Source organism: Acanthochromis polyacanthus, chromosome 13 (genome assembly GCF_021347895.1).
Source record: "Acanthochromis polyacanthus isolate Apoly-LR-REF ecotype Palm Island chromosome 13, KAUST_Apoly_ChrSc, whole genome shotgun sequence".
Lineage (NCBI taxonomy): Eukaryota > Metazoa > Chordata > Actinopteri > Pomacentridae > Acanthochromis > Acanthochromis polyacanthus.
Genome location: NC_067125.1, coordinates 26170404 through 26190734, shown reverse-complemented (window position 1 = coordinate 26190734; position 20331 = coordinate 26170404). Strand labels below are relative to the sequence as shown.

The 20331-nt window shown below is 40.4% G+C and overlaps 1 protein-coding gene and 1 pseudogene across 1 annotated transcript; both read left to right on the top strand.

Moving 5' to 3' along the window:
- The first annotated feature begins 1933 nt into the window (after positions 1 to 1933).
- LOC110957919 (cytochrome P450 2F3-like) lies at positions 1934 to 19935 on the top strand (annotated as a pseudogene).
- Positions 8154 to 13740, top strand: LOC127536724 (cytochrome P450 2G1-like). The gene is made up of 9 exons (XM_051957899.1): positions 8154 to 8339; positions 8499 to 8661; positions 8785 to 8934; positions 9830 to 9990; positions 10093 to 10269; positions 11917 to 12058; positions 12170 to 12357; positions 12461 to 12602; positions 12746 to 13740. The coding sequence occupies exons 1-9, from the start codon at positions 8169 to 8171 to the stop codon at positions 12925 to 12927; spliced, it is 1476 nt and encodes a 491-aa protein (XP_051813859.1). The 5' UTR covers positions 8154 to 8168; the 3' UTR covers positions 12928 to 13740.
- Positions 19936 to 20331: the final 396 nt, after the last annotated feature.

Here is a 20331-nt window from a genome sequence, read left to right as displayed (position 1 = left end):
GATAACACCAAGCAGCCACTTGGACAGCCAATAGGAACACAGCTTAGTAGAAGTCCAGAGGACTGGATTCCGACCACAAGCAGGAGGAGGAGGAGGAGGAGGAGACTCACATCCTCATTGTGGAGTGCTTCCTGCTTTACACCTACAGGCCTTTGATGGACGTGCTAAACCAACATTACTTTATTTCCATCCCATATGAAGAATGCAAAAAGAGGAGGTGCTCTAGGAAGTACACGGTGCCAGACACCCTCCCCCGGCCTGTTCGATGGCCACGTCTGGACCATGGACCTGCAACACAAGAACATCTGCTCACTGTGAAAGATTACTGAGAGCAGCTTTTTGTGACTTCTATGCAGAACACTATGATGTTTGCTGAGCTGTGCACTATTAAATGATTTAAGAATATGGAGTATTGTTACTGTTTATTATTGTTCTCAGGTTTACTATTAAATGTGTAGAGTGCTACTTCCTGCATTTTATTGTATTTTAAAAGTTACATTACTGCACTGAACATTTAAGATTATTTTACCACAGATCAAGGGTACAGATTGTTGTTGTTCACTGTGTATTGGGTAGTACTCTTTTTGATTTAGACTTATTAATATACAGAACCCTATGATGTTTTGGTATACCGCTGAGAACTAGTTGCTAAAAGTACAAAGTATTCATTCTTATTTTAGGTGTGATTATCGTCAGCAAACATTCTAAGAAGTGGAAATTGACAAGGTTGTATATAATGCTGCTCTCGCACAATATTTGTCACTTAACTGCCCTCAGGATGCTGTCGTTGAGCTTACTAGTTTTACATAACAGGCAGATGCTGCAGCTGATGATGTTGTAATTCACATAAACAAGGAAACAATTCCATCATAATTTGAATGTTAACAGTCCAAAATGAAAAGGTCATATACAGCTTCCCTATTGGGTTAAAGAGCCAAAAAACAAACAAACATGAAAAATACTTTCTAAAAGCGAGAGGTTAGTAGCAGCTTTCATTTTTTATTACAACTCCCCCCCCCCCCCCAAAAAAAAAAAAGTCTGTTGTACCCCCCTGTGCCCCCCCGCTAATATTAATCTGGATCCGCCCCTGTTTACTAAATCTTTTAAAGCTATCATTGATCAACAGTTGTTAATGCCTTGGATAGTTTCTATTTTTTTGTGAACATTTGTTGTGGTCTCATATGCTGTTGCACTGGTGTGACAGTGGTTCTGAATGTCATAACCACTGTCACGCTAGTGCAACAGCATATGAGACCACAACAGCACCAAGTGAAAGTAGAACCACACTAAGACAACAAAAGTTTCAATCTAGGGGTTTCAACTTTAACTTTCTCTGTATCCGTTAAAATAATCCTTTAAGATCACCTTAAGTGATAAAATTCCTTTTCATGGTGTATTTGACACCTGCTGCTTCAAATCTGTTTCCATTTTGTCGTCTCAGGAAAAGGAAAATCCCGCAACTGAGTTCACAACTTGACAACTACAGAGATGAATCGGTTCCACTAATGAAAGACAAAGTTACCTCATTACACCACCTCTAAATATATGTTCAAAACAGCATTTCAGTGTGGTAAGACTTTTCATTTTGCCTTTTGCAGAGAAAATGCAGCAGGAAATTGACATTGTGATTGGAAAATCGTTGTACTGTAATACTAAATGAATCAAGTGAATTCTGAAACACAGAGGAACATGCACGTAGTCATTCCTGTCAGTTTCATAAATCAACTAAGAGAAGATAGATAAGACGCATTATTTGTTCTTGTACAGAACATTCAACTTATACCAGCTGTTCACAAACAAAAAGCACTAATCAGGTGAGGTTACACAAAAGAAGCCCAGATAATCACATGTCTCACCTGTGCCCTACTGCAGTTCTCCTGCCAACTCCCTGTTAAATATAAACACCACCATTCAGATATCAGAACCAATCACACACAGGAAGTGAGTCTAAGAGCAGAGGCAAGAATACACCGTGCAGAGAGCAACATGGACGTTTCTTCGACATTAATTTTGGCAGGAATAATCTTAGTGCTGCTGTGGCTGTTCAGTGTGAATAACAGTAGTAAGCATCGTTTGCCTCCAGGACCTCGTGCTCTTCCTTTCATAGGAAACCTTCCACAAATAAACAGTAATGCACCTTTTAAAAGCATTACGAAGGTGAGTTTGAGAATAAATGTATTTTGATTTTTCATGTATTTCTGTTGTATTATAACATGTACTGTATCCAGTCTTTCTGAATGACACGTTTCATTACAAGTTGATTTTAACACAAAAATAATTACATTTGCATTGCAATTCATGTCCTTTTTAGTTCAGCGAAACCTATGGGCCTGTGGTGACTCTGTACATGGGTCGGCGACGGACAGTTGCTCTTTTTGGATACAATGCAGTGAAAGAGGCCTTGGTGGACCAAGGAGATGATTTCTCAGGCAGAGAACCACTGCCATTTCAGCTTAAAGTTACCAAGGGCTACGGTAATGCAAGACACTAACTCTGTCACTTCTGTCGAGGCATTCACAACTTTTTGCATATCTCTGTATCAGCATAGCTTCTTTTGCATGACTCAATATCAACAAGAAAACATTTCCTGTTGGCAGGGTTGGGGATCAGTAATGGTGAACGCTGGAAACAGCTGAGACGTTTCACACTAACAACCCTAAGAGACTTTGGGATGGGACGCAAAGGGATGGAGGAGTGGATCCAAGAAGAGAGCAAACACCTGGAGGCTCATATTCGTTCATTGAAAGGTGTATTTTCAGCTGCTTTAAAGGCACAGGAATATTGCAAACTCATCTGTCCAGTTAAGTTTGCTTTGTGCAGCCTTTAATCACATCTATCTTCAGCCTTAAAATTCTGTATTTCTGCACAAGACAGAGGCCTGAATATGGACAGCCAACCATAACACAGAATACATGAAGCAAACATGCAGATGATGCATCAAATATTAGTCAACAACTGAAAACTGTGTAGGATTGGTCAGTGCACTTTAGTCTTGCTTATGTTAAACTCTTTAATCCTGATCTCTTTTTGAGTTTGTACAAAGCAAACACATAATACTGTGTAACTTGTTAAAGCACTAAATCACTTCAGTCACAGCCTTGGTTACCTAAGGCCCTAAACAAAGTCTTTAAAACAGAATGTTCGTTTAGATTGCAAGTGCAGTAAACAGCAGAACAACTTACCAATATGAATTTAAGCAATGCCTTCATTGCGGTATTCACATGTAATATTCAATAAAAGTTAATGATTGAATCAAGTGATGCTATAAAGGTTGTCACAGAGCGACCTACAGTATAGTCATTGAATATCTGAGGAAACACGTACAGTGGGTTACTTTCTGTCATGCCATATGAGGCCAAGCATTGTGCTGTAAAGATGAAACTAATTCAGTCACGGCAGGTTCAAACTTGCACTACTTTGAAAATAGTTACGGCAGGCTGTTTAAAAGGAACTGGTTGAAATTTTGGAGATGCTGGGAAAACACTGAACGTCATCTTTTAAGCCGAAACGCCAGCACAGTTTGAACAAAGTTCTTACTACATAAAACATCAGAATTTTCTGATTTCTCCAAAATCACTTTGTTTCCTCTGATAAATAACTGACACAAGTCCAACTGTGTTTTTTGCTTTTTCTCCAGGTCGACCTTTTGAGCCCACATTCTTGTTGGGCTGCACGGTGTCCAACGTGATCTGCTGCCTTGTGTTTGGGGAACGCTTCGATTACGAAGACAAGCAGTTCCTGCGCCTCCTTAAAATCTTCACTGACCTTATAAGGTTTAATACCAGCGGTATGGCCCAGGTAAGTGGAGGTGGGAACCAGTGAGACACGCCAACAGTCATGCAAATGCAAAGGTTTTTTAGTTATTTATTTACTCTTACAACATGTGCCTCCTACCTACAGTTGTACAACGTCTTTCCCTGGTTCGTGGAGCTTCTTCCCGGCCAGCACCACACTGTTTTCACCCAAATGGAGGAGGTGAAAGAGTTTATCAAGAAGAAGATCCAGGAGCACAAAGAGACACTGGACCCCAACTCCCCGAGAGACTACATCGACTGCTTCCTCATTCGAATGAACCAGGTTGAAAAGAACTCAAAGCTTTTATATAGAGGATTTTGAACATTTTCTTAGCGGCAAACAACTATTTATTAGTGTAAATATATAAAGTGGTGGAAAATTCTTTTGGACACCACATACATTTGTGAAATATTGCATTAAGAATCACTCTTAGGTCTTCAAGGACAGTTTCTTTTAGTACAATCACAGCAATAATACTGAACGAATCATAAAAAAGCCATTAAAAACTTAAAATTGATTGGCTCCATAAATACAAGAAATTTTGAGAATTGGATCATTTTGGGGGGCTGCACAGCGTCATAGTGGTTAGCACTTTCGCCTTGCAGCAAGAAGATCCCTGGTTCAAATCCCGGCCTGGGCCTGGGATCTTTCTGCATGGAGTTTGTATGTTCTCCCTGTGCATGCGTGGGTTTTCTCCGGGTACTCCAGCTTCCTCCCACAGTCCAAAAATATGCTGAGGTTAACTGATTACTCTAAATTGCCCATAGGTGTGAATGTGAGTGTGATTGTCTGTATATGTAGCCCTGAGACAGACAGGCGACCTGTCCAGGGTGTCCCCTGCCTTCGCCTGAGTCAGCTGGGATGGGCTCTGCCACCCCTTGCGACCCTAGTGAGGATAAAGTGGTGCATAGAGAATGGATGGATGGATCATTTTGGGAGAATTTAGTTTTGTTAGTTTTTCTTATAAATGAACAAAAAATATCAGTTGTACTTGTTTGTGTCTGTCTAATGCAGTCACACCTTTTGAAACACAAAAAAGATTTTTTTTCCACAAATATTTCATGATGATATTTGACATTGTGTAAAATTTTAAGGGTGTCAGAAAACGTTTTTCCACCACTGTAGAGTAGTAATGTCCTGTGCAGAGAATGAAGTGACACTCCCTCTCCGTGTGTGTCACAATCCAAGCTTGGTAACCAGTCCGGGCATGTGTGGTTGTTAGTGCATGTGCATCCTTCCATTTAAAACCGTGAACCCCAAAAACACACTCAACATCTTTCAGCCTCGGGATATTCACTTTAACTTTGTCTCCTTTAATATAACCTTTAGCGATAAGATGTGTTTTCTTTGTGTATGATAGACCTTAAATGGTTCTTATTCCTGAAATAAAACCGTTGAATTATTCTCATCAGACATTGAGATAACAATAACTCTGATCAACAAGTCCACAAATTCATACGACCGCATCGGTCGTATGCACCGTGCACCGGAATACGACCCGTGAGAGCGTATTTACGTTAGCACCCGTACGGGGAAAAGGAACGCATTACGGGATTTAATTCACGAAACGGCTTTTCCGTCGCAAAACGGCTTTTTCCTCACTTTCCCAACACGGGTTTAGGGTTATGGTTAAGGTAAGGATTAGGGATAGGGACAGGGATAGTGTTAGATAAAAGTTTGTTCATGGTGACGTTTCACCTGCAACTCCAGGGTGTCGATATTTACTCAACCGCAAGAGGTCGCATACGTCAAAACGTAACACTGAGTCGTAATACGGGCGTGTACAGACGACCTATGTGGTCGTTTTTTGTTTGAGGACAGACTGACTCTGATGGTTGTCTGTCACCTACTGCTCAAAGTGTATTTCAGTATTTGCAAATTTGGTTATGTTGTGTTTCTTTTTAGCATTCGTACCTCTTTGTTGTTTCAGGAAAAGGACAATCCCTCAACTGAGTTCATTCATGACAACTTGGCCTCTACAGTGATGAATCTGTTCTTCGCAGGAACAGAAACTACCAGCACCACCATCAGATATGCTCTCAGTGCTTTGATCAAATACCCCAAAATACAGGGTACGTCCTATTACAGAAAACACAATTACCTTATTATACTAGTTCTAAATGTATGTTGTTCAGAATAACAGTATTTTAAGGTGGTAATACTTTTCGTTCTGCCCTGTCCAGAGAAAATGCGGCAGGAGATCGACACTGTGATTGGACAAAACCGTTGTCCCAACATGGAAGACAGGAAGTCCCTCCCCTTTACAGACGCTGTCATCCATGAGGTGCAGCGTTTTCTGGACATTGTCCCCTTTAGTGTCCCTCACTATGCCCTGAAGGACATCTCTTTTAGAGGGTATACAATCCCCAAGGTATTTCAGAGTCCAAGATATCATCAGAAAGTTGGCTGTGCAACATTTCAGGAATTTATATAATATTGAGTACTGACACTAACAGTATGTGCTATGTCAACAGGGCACCACAATTCTTCCCATGCTGCATTCTGTGCTGAAAGAAGAAAAGCAATGGGCATCTCCCTGGTCCTTTAAACCCGAGCACTTCCTGGACCAGAATGGCAACTTTAAGAAAAATCCTGCATTCCTGCCATTTTCTGCAGGTAAAACAGTCCTCAGTTTGTTGATAAATCACCACTTATCATGCATGTTAACCACATTTTTGTTCCAGCCATCTCACCTATTGCAGATACCAGCAATTATTTTTATCATACACTGCTTTGTTTGTGATTGTGTCTGCTCATAGGGAAGAGAAACTGTGTTGGCGAGGCTCTGGCTCGTATGGAGCTTTTTCTCTTTTTGGTATCGTTGCTGCAGCGTTTCACCTTTTCCTGCTCTGAAGGCCCCGACAGCATAAACCTCGTTCCACAGTACAGCGGCTTTGTTAATCTGCCTCGGACGCACGACATCATCGCCACACCACGGTGAAAAGAGAAGCTCCACTCAGACAATCTGACCAACAATCTTTCTAACATAAATCGTGGTGAGGGGCTGAGCAACAAAGCAAGAGGAGTCGCAGATGGATTTAAAAAAGGGGGTTTTGATTTACCCACCAAATGACTAAAACAGGCAAACACTATGTTCTGGGCCAATAAAAGAGGTCAGATGAACAGAATTAAACGAAGGCTATTGTAACAAAGACTCGGTAGAAACAACAGATTAAACACAATTCAGAATTGATCTGATGGAACAAATCAGCATATTTGGTGTACTACTCAAAAAAGACTAAATGCCTAACACAATTCAAATGAACTGCATAATATTTCACTCTAAATGTCCCTGTCCTCCCCCTGATGTGGCAACCACTTGGTAAAACCTGATTGACAGTTCCGGGAGAAGCTGCCCAGATGACCCAGGCAGCAGGAGCCTAGATACCCCAGCACAAGCGAAAAAAAGGAATTAGTGCAACTGAAGAAAAATAAAGCTGAAGAAATACAAGCTAACTAAATGTGAGTGTCACATATAGAAATGAAGACTTCTTCAAATGCTAAACAAACAATAAACATAATGCTTGAAATCAAGAATTAAGTGCTGTCATTTAAGTATTTTTACATGTGCAAAATGCATGTAAAAATGTTTTAACTTAAAATAATTAGATTAGTATATGGGGTTCTGACTTTTAAGATGGCACGGTTCCACATGCAGCCATCACAATGACAAATTACTGCGATGAAAAAATGTTGATTGGACAGCTGTTATTTGTCTGTACTTCTCGGCAGAAATAAAAGTACTTGTCTACAACAGTGTGATTCCTTTTGTGAAGTAAAGTCTTCATATGGATGCACTCCTTGAAAGAGAAATGGTCATCCTTAAAGACCAAGTTCATTTTTTTCTCCTTTGCACAACAGTTTTTCACTCATTCAAAAGATTAGATTAAATTTGTTCACTTAAGCATATTTGTTGTGTTCATATAACATCAATATTTCAGAATGTACATATTTTAAAAGAAAATAGACATTGTTTTTAAGAGAGGCATCTTTCTTCAGTGGACCCTACCTGTTTATTTAGAAATGAAGCACTGCAATACTAAACAAACCAGGTCAACTCTGATACACAGAGCAATCTGCACTTAATCATTCCTGGTAGTTTCATAAATCAGCCTTAGGGACAAAGTACATAAGGTGCATTATTTGCTCTTGTACATAACATACAAGTTCTACCAGCTGTTCACAAACAAAAAGCACTAATCAGGTGAGGTTACACAAAAGAAGCCCAGATAATCACATGTCTCACCTGTGCCCTACTGCAGTTCTCCTGCCAACTCCCTGTTAAATATAAACACCACTATTCAGATATCAGAACCAATCACACACAGAAAGTGAGTCTAAGAGTGGCAAGAATACACCGTGCAGAGAGCAACATGGACGTTTCTTCGAGATTAATTTTGGCAGGAATAATCTTAGTGCTGCTGTGGCTGTTCAGTGTGAATAACAGTAGTAAGCATCGTTTGCCTCCAGGACCTCGTGCTCTTCCTTTCATAGGAAACCTTCCACAAATAGACAAAACAGCACCTTTTAAATTTTTTGTCAAGGTCGAGTTTGGAAGCAAATGTATTTTGCATTTTTCATGTTTTTTTGTTGTTGTATTATAACATGTAGTGTATCCAGTCTTTCTGAATGACACGTTTCATTACAAGTTGATTTTAACACAAAAATAATTACATTTGCATTGCAATTCATGTCCTTTTTAGTTCAGCGAAACCTATGGGCCTGTGGTGACTCTGTACATGGGTCGGCGACGGACAGTTGCTCTTTTTGGATACGATGCAGTGAAAGAGGCCTTGGTGGACCAAGGAGATGATTTCTCAGGCAGAGAACCACTGCCATTTCAGCTTAAAGTTACCAAGGGCTACGGTAATGCAAGACACTAACTCTGTCACTTCTGTCGAGGCATTCACAACTTTTTGCATATCTCTGTATCAGCATAGCTTCTTTTGCATGACTCAGTATTAACAAGAAAACATTTCCTGTTGGCAGGGTTGGGGATCAGTAATGGTGAACGCTGGAAACAGCTGAGACGTTTCACACTAACAACCCTAAGAGACTTTGGGATGGGATGCAAAGGGATGGAGGAGTGGATCCAAGAAGAGAGCAAACACCTGGAGGCTCATATTCGTTCATTGAAAGGTGTATTTTCAGCTGCTTTAAAGGCACAGGAATATTGCAAACTCATCTGTCCAGTTAAGTTTGCTTTGTGCAGCCTTTAATCACATCTATCTTCAGCCTTAAAATTCTGTATTTCTGCACAAGACAGAGGCCTGAATATGGACAGCCAAACATAACACAGAATACATGAAGCAAACATGCAGATGATGCATCAAATATTAGTCAACAACTGAAAACTGTGTAGGATTGGTCAGTGCACTTTAGTCTTGCTTATGTTAAACTCTTTAATCCTGATCTCTTTTTGAGTTTGTGCAAAGCAAACACATAATACTGTGTAACTTGTTAAAGCACTAAATCACTTCAGTCACAGCCTTGGTTACCTAAGACCCTAAACAAAGTCTTTAAAACAGAATGTTCGTTTAGATTGCAAGTGCAGTAAACAGCAGAACAACTTACCAATATGAATTTAAGCAATGCCTTCATTGCGGTATTCACATGTAATATTCAATAAAAGTTAATGATTGAATCAAGTGATTGATGCTATAAAGGTTGTCACAGAGCGACCTACAGTATAGTCATTGAATATCTGAGGAAACACGTACAGTGGGTTACTTTCTGTCATGCCATATGAGGCCAAGCATTGTGCTGTAAAGATGAAACTAATTCAGTCACGGCAGGTTCAAACTTGCACTACTTGGAAAATAGTTACGGCAGGCTGTTTAAAAGGAACTGGTTGAAATTTTGGAGATGCTGGGAAAACACTGAACGTCATCTTTTAAGCCGAAACGCCAGCACAGTTTTGAACAAATTTCTTAGTACATAAAACGTCAGAATTTTCTGATTTCTCCAAAATCACTTTGTTTCCTCTGATAAATAACTGACACAAGTCCAACTGTGTTTTTTGCTTTTTCTCCAGGTCGACCTTTTGAGCCCACATTCTTGTTGGGCTGCACGGTGTCCAACGTGATCTGCTGCCTTGTGTTTGGGGAACGCTTCGATTACGAAGACAAGCAGTTCCTGCGCCTCCTTAAAATCTTCACTGACCTTATAAGGTTTAATACCAGCGGTATGGCCCAGGTAAGTGGAGGTGGGAACCAGTGAGACACGCCAACAGTCATGCAAATGCAAAGGTTTTTTAGTTATTTATTTACTCTTACAACATGTGCCTCCTACCTACAGTTGTACAACGTCTTTCCCTGGTTCGTGGAGCTTCTTCCCGGCCAGCACCACACTGTTTTCACCCAAATGGAGGAGGTGAAAGAGTTTATCAAGAAGAAGATCCAGGAGCACAAAGAGACACTGGACCCCAACTCCCCGAGAGACTACATCGACTGCTTCCTCATTCGAATGAACCAGGTTGAAAAGAACTCACAGCTTTTATATAGAGGATTTTGAACATTTTCTTAGCGGCAAACAACTATTTATTAGTGTAAATATATAAAGTGGTGGAAAATTCTTTTGGACACCACATACATTTGTGAAATATTGCATTAAGAATCACTCTTAGGTCTTCAAGGACAGTTTCTTTTAGTACAATCACAGCAATAATACTGAACGAATCATAAAAAAGCCATTAAAAACTTAAAATTGATTGGCTACATAAGTACAAGAAATTTTGAGAATTGGATCATTTTGGGGGGCTGCACAGCGGAGTAGTGGTTAGCACTTTCGCCTTGCAGCAAGAAGATCCCTGGTTCAAATCCCGGCCTGGGCCTGGGATCTTTCTGCATGGAGTTTGTATGTTCTCCCTGTGCATGCGTGGGTTTTCTCCGGGTACTCCAGCTTCCTCCCACAGTCCAAAAATATGCTGAGGTTAACTGATTACTCTAAATGGCCCATAGGTGTGAATGTGAGTGTGATTGTCTGTATATGTAGCCCTGAGACAGACAGGCGACCTGTCCAGGGTGTCCCCTGCCTTCGCCTGAGTCAGCTGGGATGGGCTCTGCCACCCCTTGCGACCCTAGTGAGGATAAAGTGGTGCATAGAGAATGGATGGATGGATCATTTTGGGAGAATTTAGTTTTGTTAGTTTTTCTTATAAATGAACAAAAAATATCAGTTGTACTTGTTTGTGTCTGTCTAATGCAGTCACACCTTTTGAAACACAAAAAAGATTTTTTTTCCACAAATATTTCATGATGATATTTGACATTGTGTAAAATTTTAAGGGTGTCAGAAAACTTTTTTCCACCACTGTAGAGTAGTAATGTCCTGTGCAGAGAATGAAGTGACACTCCCTCTCCGTGTGTGTCACAATCCAAGCTTGGTAACCAGTCCGGGCATGTGTGGTTGTTAGTGCATGTGCATCCTTCCATTTAAAACCGTGAACCCCAAAAACACACTCAACATCTTTCAGCCTCGGGATATTCACTTTAACTTTGTCTCCTTTAATATAACCTTTAGCGATAAGATGTGTTTTCTTTGTGTATGATAGACCTTAAATGGTTCTTATTCCTGAAATAAAACCGTTGAATTATTCTCATCAGACATTGAGATAACAATAACTCTGATCAACAAGTCCACAAATTCATACGACCGCATCGGTCGTATGCACCGTGCACCGGAATACGACCCGTGAGAGCGTATTTACGTTAGCACCCGTACGGGGAAAAGGAACGCATTACGGGATTTAATTCACGAAACGGCTTTTCCGTCGCAAAACGGCTTTTTCCTCACTTTCCCAACACGGGTTTAGGGTTATGGTTAAGGTTAGGATTAGGGATAGGGACAGGGATAGTGTTAGATAAAAGTTTGTTCATGGTGACGTTTCACCTGCAACTCCAGGGTGTCGATATTTACTCAACCGCTAGAGGTCGCATACGTCAAAACGTAACACTGAGTCGTAATACGGGCGTGTACAGACGACCTATGTGGTCGTTTTTTGTTTGAGGACAGGCTGACTCTGATGGTTGTCTGTCACCTACTGCTCAAAGTGTATTTCAGTATTTGCAAATTTGGTTATGTTGTGTTTCTTTTAGCATTCATACCTCTTTGTTGTTTCAGGAAAAGGACAATCCCTCAACTGAGTTCATTCATGACAACTTGGCCTCTACAGTGATGAATCTGTTCTTCGCAGGAACAGAAACTACCAGCACCACCATCAGATATGCTCTCAGTGCTTTGATCAAATACCCCAAAATACAGGGTATGTCCTATTACAGAAAACACAATTACCTTATTATACTAGTTCTAAATGTATGTTGTTCAGAATAACAGTATTTTAAGGTGGTAATACTTTTCGTTCTGCCCTGTCCAGAGAAAATGCGGCAGGAGATCGACACTGTGATTGGACAAAACCGTTGTCCCAACATGGAAGACAGGAAGTCCCTCCCCTTTACAGACGCTGTCATCCATGAGGTGCAGCGTTTTCTGGACATTGCCCCCTTTAGTGTCCCTCACTATGCCCTGAAGGACATCTCTTTTAGAGGGTATACAATCCCCAAGGTATTTCAGATTCCAAGATATCATCAGAAAGTTGGCTGTGCAACATTTCAGGAATTTATATAATATTGAGTACTGACACTAACAGTATGTGCTATGTCAACAGGGCACCACAATTCTTCCCATGCTGCATTCTGTGCTGAAAGAAGAAAAGCAATGGGCATCTCCCTGGTCCTTTAAACCCGAGCACTTCCTGGACCAGAATGGCAACTTTAAGAAAAATCCTGCATTCCTGCCATTTTCTGCAGGTAAAACAGTCCTCAGTTTGTTGATAAATCACCACTTATCATGCATGTTAACCACATTTTTGTTCCAGCCATCTCACCTATTGCAGATACCAGCAATTATTTTTATCATACACTGCTTTGTTTGTGATTGTGTCTGCTCATAGGGAAGAGAAACTGTGTTGGCGAGGCTCTGGCTCGTATGGAGCTTTTTCTCTTTTTGGTATCGTTGCTGCAGCGTTTCACCTTTTCCTGCTCTGAAGGCCCCGACAGCATAAACCTCGTTCCACAGTACAGCGGCTTTGTTAATCTGCCTCGGACGCACGACATCATCGCCACACCACGGTGAAAAGAGAAGCTCCACTCAGACAATCTGACCAACAATCTTTCTAACATAAATCGTGGTGAGGGGCTGAGCAACAAAGCAAGAGGAGTCGCAGATGGATTTAAAAAAGGGGGTTTTGATTTACCCACCAAATGACTAAAACAGGCAAACACTATGTTCTGGGCCAATAAAAGAGGTCAGATGAACAGAATTAAACGAAGGCTATTGTAACAAAGACTCGGTAGAAACAACAGATTAAACACAATTCAGAATTGATCTGATGGAACAAATCAGCATATTTGGTGTACTACTCAAAAAAGACTAAATGCCTAACACAATTCAAATGAACTGCATAATATTTCACTCTAAATGTCCCTGTCCTCCCCCTGATGTGGCAACCACTTGGTAAAACCTGATTGACAGTTCCGGGAGAAGCTGCCCAGATGACCCAGGCAGCAGGAGCCTAGATACCCCAGCACAAGCGAAAAAAAGGAATTAGTGCAACTGAAGAAAAATAAAGCTGAAGAAATACAAGCTAACTAAATGTGAGTGTCACATATAGAAATGAAGACTTCTTCAAATGCTAAACAAACAATAAACATAATGCTTGAAATCAAGAATTAAGTGCTGTCATTTAAGTATTTTTACATGTGCAAAATGCATGTAAAAATGTTTTAACTTAAAATAATTAGATTAGTATATGGGGTTCTGACTTTTAAGATGGCACGGTTCCACATGCAGCCATCACAATGACAAATTACTGCGATGAAAAAATGTTGATTGGACAGCTGTTATTTGTCTGTACTTCTCGGCAGAAATAAAAGTACTTGTCTACAACAGTGTGATTCCTTTTGTGAAGTAAAGTCTTCATATGGATGCACTCCTTGAAAGAGAAATGGTCATCCTGAAAGACCAAGTTCATTTTTTTCTCCTTTGCACAACAGTTTTTCATTCATTCAAAAGATTAGATTAAATTTGTTCACTTAAGCATATTTGTTGTGTTCATATAACATCAATATTTCAGAATGTACATATTTTAAAAGAAAATAGACATTGTTTTTAAGAGAGGCATCTTTCTTCAGTGGACCCTACCTGTTTATTTAGAAATGAAGCACTGCAATACTAAACAAACCAGGTCAACTCTGATACACAGAGCAATCTGCACTTAATCATTCCTGGTAGTTTCATAAATCAGCCTTAGGGACAAAGTACATAAGGTGCATTATTTGCTCTTGTACATAACATACAAGTTCTACCAGCTGTTCACAAACAAAAAGCACTAATCAGGTGAGGTTACACAAAAGAAGCCCAGATCATCACATGTCTCACCTGTGCCCTACTGCAGTTCTCCTGCCAACTCCCTGTTAAATATAAACACCACCATTCAGATATCAGAACCAATCACACACAGGAAGTGAGTCTAAGAGCAGAGGCAAGAATACACCGTGCAGAGAGCAACATGGACGTTTCTTCGAGATTAATTTTGGCAGGAATAATCTTAGTGCTGCTGTGGCTGTTCAGTGTGAATAACAGTAGTAAGCATCGTTTGCCTCCAGGACCTCGTGCTCTTCCTTTCATAGGAAACCTTCCACAAATAGACAAAACAGCACCTTTTAAATTTTTTGTCAAGGTCGAGTTTGGAAGCAAATGTATTTTGCATTTTTCATGTTTTTTTGTTGTTGTATTATAACATGTACTGTATCCAGTCTTTCTGAATGACACGTTTCATTACAAGTTGATTTTAACACAAAAATAATTACATTTGCATTGCAATTCATGTCCTTTTTAGTTCAGTGAAACCTATGGGCCTGTGGTGACTCTGTACATGGGTCGGTGACGGACAGTTGCTCTTTTTGGATACGATGCAGTGAAAGAGGCCTTGGTGGACCAAGGAGATGATTTCTCAGGCAGAGAACCACTGCCATTTCAGCTTAAAGTTACCAAGGGCTACGGTAATGCAAGACACTAACTCTGTCACTTCTGTCGAGGCATTCACAACTTTTTGCATATCTCTGTATCAGCATAGCTTCTTTTGCATGACTCAATATTAACAAGAAAACATTTCCTGTTGGCAGGGTTGGGGATCAGTAATGGTGAACGCTGGAAACAGCTGAGACGTTTCACACTAACAACCCTAAGAGACTTTGGGATGGGATGCAAAGGGATGGAGGAGTGGATCCAAGAAGAGAGCAAACACCTGGAGGCTCATATTCGTTCATTGAAAGGTGTATTTTCAGCTGCTTTAAAGGCACAGGAATATTGCAAACTCATCTGTCCAGTTAAGTTTGCTTTGTGCAGCCTTTAATCACATCTATCTTCAGCCTTAAAATTCTGTATTTCTGCACAAGACAGAGGCCTGAATATGGACAGCCAAACATAACACAGAATACATGAAGCAAACATGCAGATGATGCATCAAATATTAGTCAACAACTGAAAACTGTGTAGGATTGGTCAGTGCACTTTAGTCTTGCTTATGTTAAACTCTTTAATCCTGATCTCTTTTTGAGTTTGTGCAAAGCAAACACATAATACTGTGTAACTTGTTAAAGCACTAAATCACTTCAGTCACAGCCTTGGTTACCTAAGACCCTAAACAAAGTCTTTAAAACAGAATGTTCGTTTAGATTGCAAGTGCAGTAAACAGCAGAACAACTTACCAATATGAATTTAAGCAATGCCTTCATTGCGGTATTCACATGTAATATTCAATAAAAGTTAATGATTGAATCAAGTGATTGATGCTATAAAGGTTGTCACAGAGCGACCTACAGTATAGTCATTGAATATCTGAGGAAACACGTACAGTGGGTTACTTTCTGTCATGCCATATGAGGCCAAGCATTGTGCTGTAAAGATGAAACTAATTCAGTCACGGCAGGTTCAAACTTGCACTACTTGGAAAATAGTTACGGCAGGCTGTTTAAAAGGAACTGGTTGAAATTTTGGAGATGCTGGGAAAACACTGAACGTCATCTTTTAAGCCGAAACGCCAGCACAGTTTTGAACAAATTTCTTAGTACATAAAACGTCAGAATTTTCTGATTTCTCCAAAATCACTTTGTTTCCTCTGATAAATAACTGACACAAGTCCAACTGTGTTTTTTGCTTTTTCTCCAGGTCGACCTTTTGAGCCCACATTCTTGTTGGGCTGCACGGTGTCCAACGTGATCTGCTGCCTTGTGTTTGGGGAACGCTTCGATTACGAAGACAAGCAGTTCCTGCGCCTCCTTAAAATCTTCACTGACCTTATAAGGTTTAATACCAGCGGTATGGCCCAGGTAAGTGGAGGTGGGAACCAGTGAGACACGCCAACAGTCATGCAAATGCAAAGGTTTTTTAGTTATTTATTTACTCTTACAACATGTGCCTCCTACCTACAGTTGTACAACGTCTTTCCCTGGTTCGTGGAGCTTCTTCCCGGCCAGCACCACACTGTTTTCACCCAAATGGAGGAGGTGAAAGAGTTTATCAAGAAGAAGATCCAGGAGCACAAAGAGACACTGGACCCCAACTCCCCGAGAGACTACATCGACTGCTTCCTCATTCGAATGAACCAGGTTGAAAAGAACTCAAAGCTTTTATATAGAGGATTTTGAACATTTTCTTAGCGGCAAACAACTATTTATTAGTGTAAATATATAAAGTGGTGGAAAATTCTTTTGGACACCACATACATTTGTGAAATATTGCATTAAGAATCACTCTTAGGTCTTCAAGGACAGTTTCTTTTAGTACAATCACAGCAATAATACTGAACGAATCATAAAAAAGCCATTAAAAATTTAAAATTGATTGGCTCCATAAATACAAGAAATTTTGAGAATTGGATCATTTTGGGGGGCTGCACAGCGTCATAGTGGTTAGCACTTTCGCCTTGCAGCAAGAAGATCCCTGGTTCAAATCCCGGCCTGGGCCTGGGATCTTTCTGCATGGAGTTTGTATGTTCTCCCTGTGCATGCGTGGGTTTTCTCCGGGTACTCCAGCTTCCTCCCACAGTCCAAAAATATGCTGAGGTTAACTGATTACTCTAAATTGCCCATAGGTGTGAATGTGAGTGTGATTGTCTGTATATGTAGCCCTGAGACAGACAGGCGACCTGTCCAGGGTGTCCCCTGCCTTCGCCTGAGTCAGCTGGGATGGGCTCTGCCACCCCTTGCGACCCTAGTGAGGATAAAGTGGTGCATAGAGAATGGATGGATGGATCATTTTGGGAGAATTTAGTTTTGTTAGTTTTTCTTATAAATGAACAAAAAATATCAGTTGTACTTGTTTGTGTCTGTCTAATGCAGTCACACCTTTTGAAACACAAAAAAGATTTTTTTTCCACAAATATTTCATGATGATATTTGACATTGTGTAAAATTTTAAGGGTGTCAGAAAACGTTTTTCCACCACTGTAGAGTAGTAATGTCCTGTGCAGAGAATGAAGTGACACTCCCTCTCCGTGTGTGTCACAATCCAAGCTTGGTAACCAGTCCGGGCATGTGTGGTTGTTAGTGCATGTGCATCCTTCCATTTAAAACCGTGAACCCCAAAAACACACTCAACATCTTTCAGCCTCGGGATATTCACTTTAACTTTGTCTCCTTTAATATAACCTTTAGCGATAAGATGTGTTTTCTTTGTGTATGATAGACCTTAAATGGTTCTTATTCCTGAAATAAAACCGTTGAATTATTCTCATCAGACATTGAGATAACAATAACTCTGATCAACAAGTCCACAAATTCATACGACCGCATCGGTCGTATGCACCGTGCACCGGAATACGACCCGTGAGAGCGTATTTACGTTAGCACCCGTACGGGGAAAAGGAACGCATTACGGGATTTAATTCACGAAACGGCTTTTCCGTCGCAAAACGGCTTTTTCCTCACTTTCCCAACACGGGTTTAGGGTTATGGTTAAGGTAAGGATTAGGGATAGGGACAGGGATAGTGTTAGATAAAAGTTTGTTCATGGTGACGTTTCACCTGCAACTCCAGGGTGTCGATATTTACTCAACCGCAAGAGGTCGCATACGTCAAAACGTAACACTGAGTCGTAATACGGGCGTGTACAGACGACCTATGTGGTCGTTTTTGTTTGAGGACAGACTGACTCTGATGGTTGTCTGTCACCTACTGCTCAAAGTGTATTTCAGTATTTGCAAATTTGGTTATGTTGTGTTTCTTTTTAGCATTCGTACCTCTTTGTTGTTTCAGGAAAAGGACAATCCCTCAACTGAGTTCATTCATGACAACTTGGCCTCTACAGTGATGAATCTGTTCTTCGCAGGAACAGAAACTACCAGCACCACCATCAGATATGCTCTCAGTGCTTTGATCAAATACCCCAAAATACAGGGTACGTCCTATTACAGAAAACACAATTACCTTATTATACTAGTTCTAAATGTATGTTGTTCAGAATAACAGTATTTTAAGGTGGTAATACTTTTCGTTCTGCCCTGTCCAGAGAAAATGCGGCAGGAGATCGACACTGTGATTGGACAAAAACCGTTGTCCCAACATGGAAGACAGGAAGTCCCTCCCCTTTACAGACGCTGTCATCCATGAGGTGCAGCGTTTTCTGGACATTGTCCCCTTTAGTGTCCCTCACTATGCCCTGAAGGACATCTCTTTTAGAGGGTATACAATCCCCAAGGTATTTCAGAGTCCAAGATATCATCAGAAAGTTGGCTGTGCAACATTTCAGGAATTTATATAATATTGAGTACTGACACTAACAGTATGTGCTATGTCAACAGGGCACCACAATTCTTCCCATGCTGCATTCTGTGCTGAAAGAAGAAAAGCAATGGGCATCTCCCTGGTCCTTTAAACCCGAGCACTTCCTGGACCAGAATGGCAACTTTAAGAAAAATCCTGCATTCCTGCCATTTTCTGCAGGTAAAACAGTCCTCAGTTTGTTGATAAATCACCACTTATCATGCATGTTAACCACATTTTTGTTCCAGCCATCTCACCTATTGCAGATACCAGCAATTATTTTTATCATACACTGCTTTGTTTGTGATTGTGTCTGCTCATAGGGAAGAGAAACTGTGTTGGCGAGGCTCTGGCTCGTATGGAGCTTTTTCTCTTTTTGGTATCGTTGCTGCAGCGTTTCACCTTTTCCTGCTCTGAAGGCCCCGACAGCATAAACCTCGTTCCACAGTACAGCGGCTTTGTTAATCTGCCTCGGACGCACGACATCATCGCCACACCACGGTGAAAAGAGAAGCTCCACTCAGACAATCTGACCAACAATCTTTCTAACATAAATCGTGGTGAGGGGCTGAGCAACAAAGCAAGAGGAGTCGCAGATGGATTTAAAAAAGGGGGTTTTGATTTACCCACCAAATGACTAAAACAGGCAAACACTATGTTCTGGGCCAATAAAAGAGGTCAGATGAACAGAATTAAACGAAGGCTATTGTAACAAAGACTCGGTAGAAACAACAGATTAAACACAATTCAGAATTGATCTGATGGAACAAATCAGCATATTTGGTGTACTACTCAAAAAAGACTAAATGCCTAACACAATTCAAATGAACTGCATAATATTTCACTCTAAATGTCCCTGTCCTCCCCCTGATGTGGCAACCACTTGGTAAAACCTGATTGACAGTTCCGGGAGAAGCTGCCCAGATGACCCAGGCAGCAGGAGCCTAGATACCCCAGCACAAGCGAAAAAAAGGAATTAGTACAACTGAAGAAAAATAAAGCTGAAGAAATACAAGCTAACTAAATGTGAGTGTCACATATAGAAATGAAGACTTCTTCAAATGCTAAACAAACAATAAACATAATGCTTGAAATCAAGAATTAAGTGCTGTCATTTAAGTATTTTTACATGTGCAAAATGCATGTAAAAATGTTTTAACTTAAAATAATTAGATTAGTATATGGGGTTCTGACTTTTAAGATGGCACGGTTCCACATGCAGCCATCACAATGACAAATTACTGCGATGAAAAAATGTTGATTGGACAGCTGTTATTTGTCTGTACTTCTCGGCAGAAATAAAAGTACTTGTCTACAACAGTGTGATTCCTTTTGTGAAATAAAGTCTTCATATGGATGCACTCCTTGAAAGAGAAATGGTCATCCTTAAAGACCAAGTTCATTTTTTTCTCCTTTGCACAACAGTTTTTCATTCATTCAAAAGATTAGATTAAATTTGTTCACTTAAGCATATTTGTTGTGTTCATATAACATCAATATTTCAGAATGTACATATTTTAAAAGAAAATAGACATTGTTTTTAAGAGAGGCATCTTTCTTCAGTGGACCCTACCTGTTTATCTGGAAATGAAGCACTGCAATACTAAACAAACCAGGTCAACTCTGATACACAGAGCAATCTGCACTTCCTGGTAGTTTCATAAATCAGCCTTAGGGACAAAGTACATAAGACGCATTATTTGCTCTTGTACAT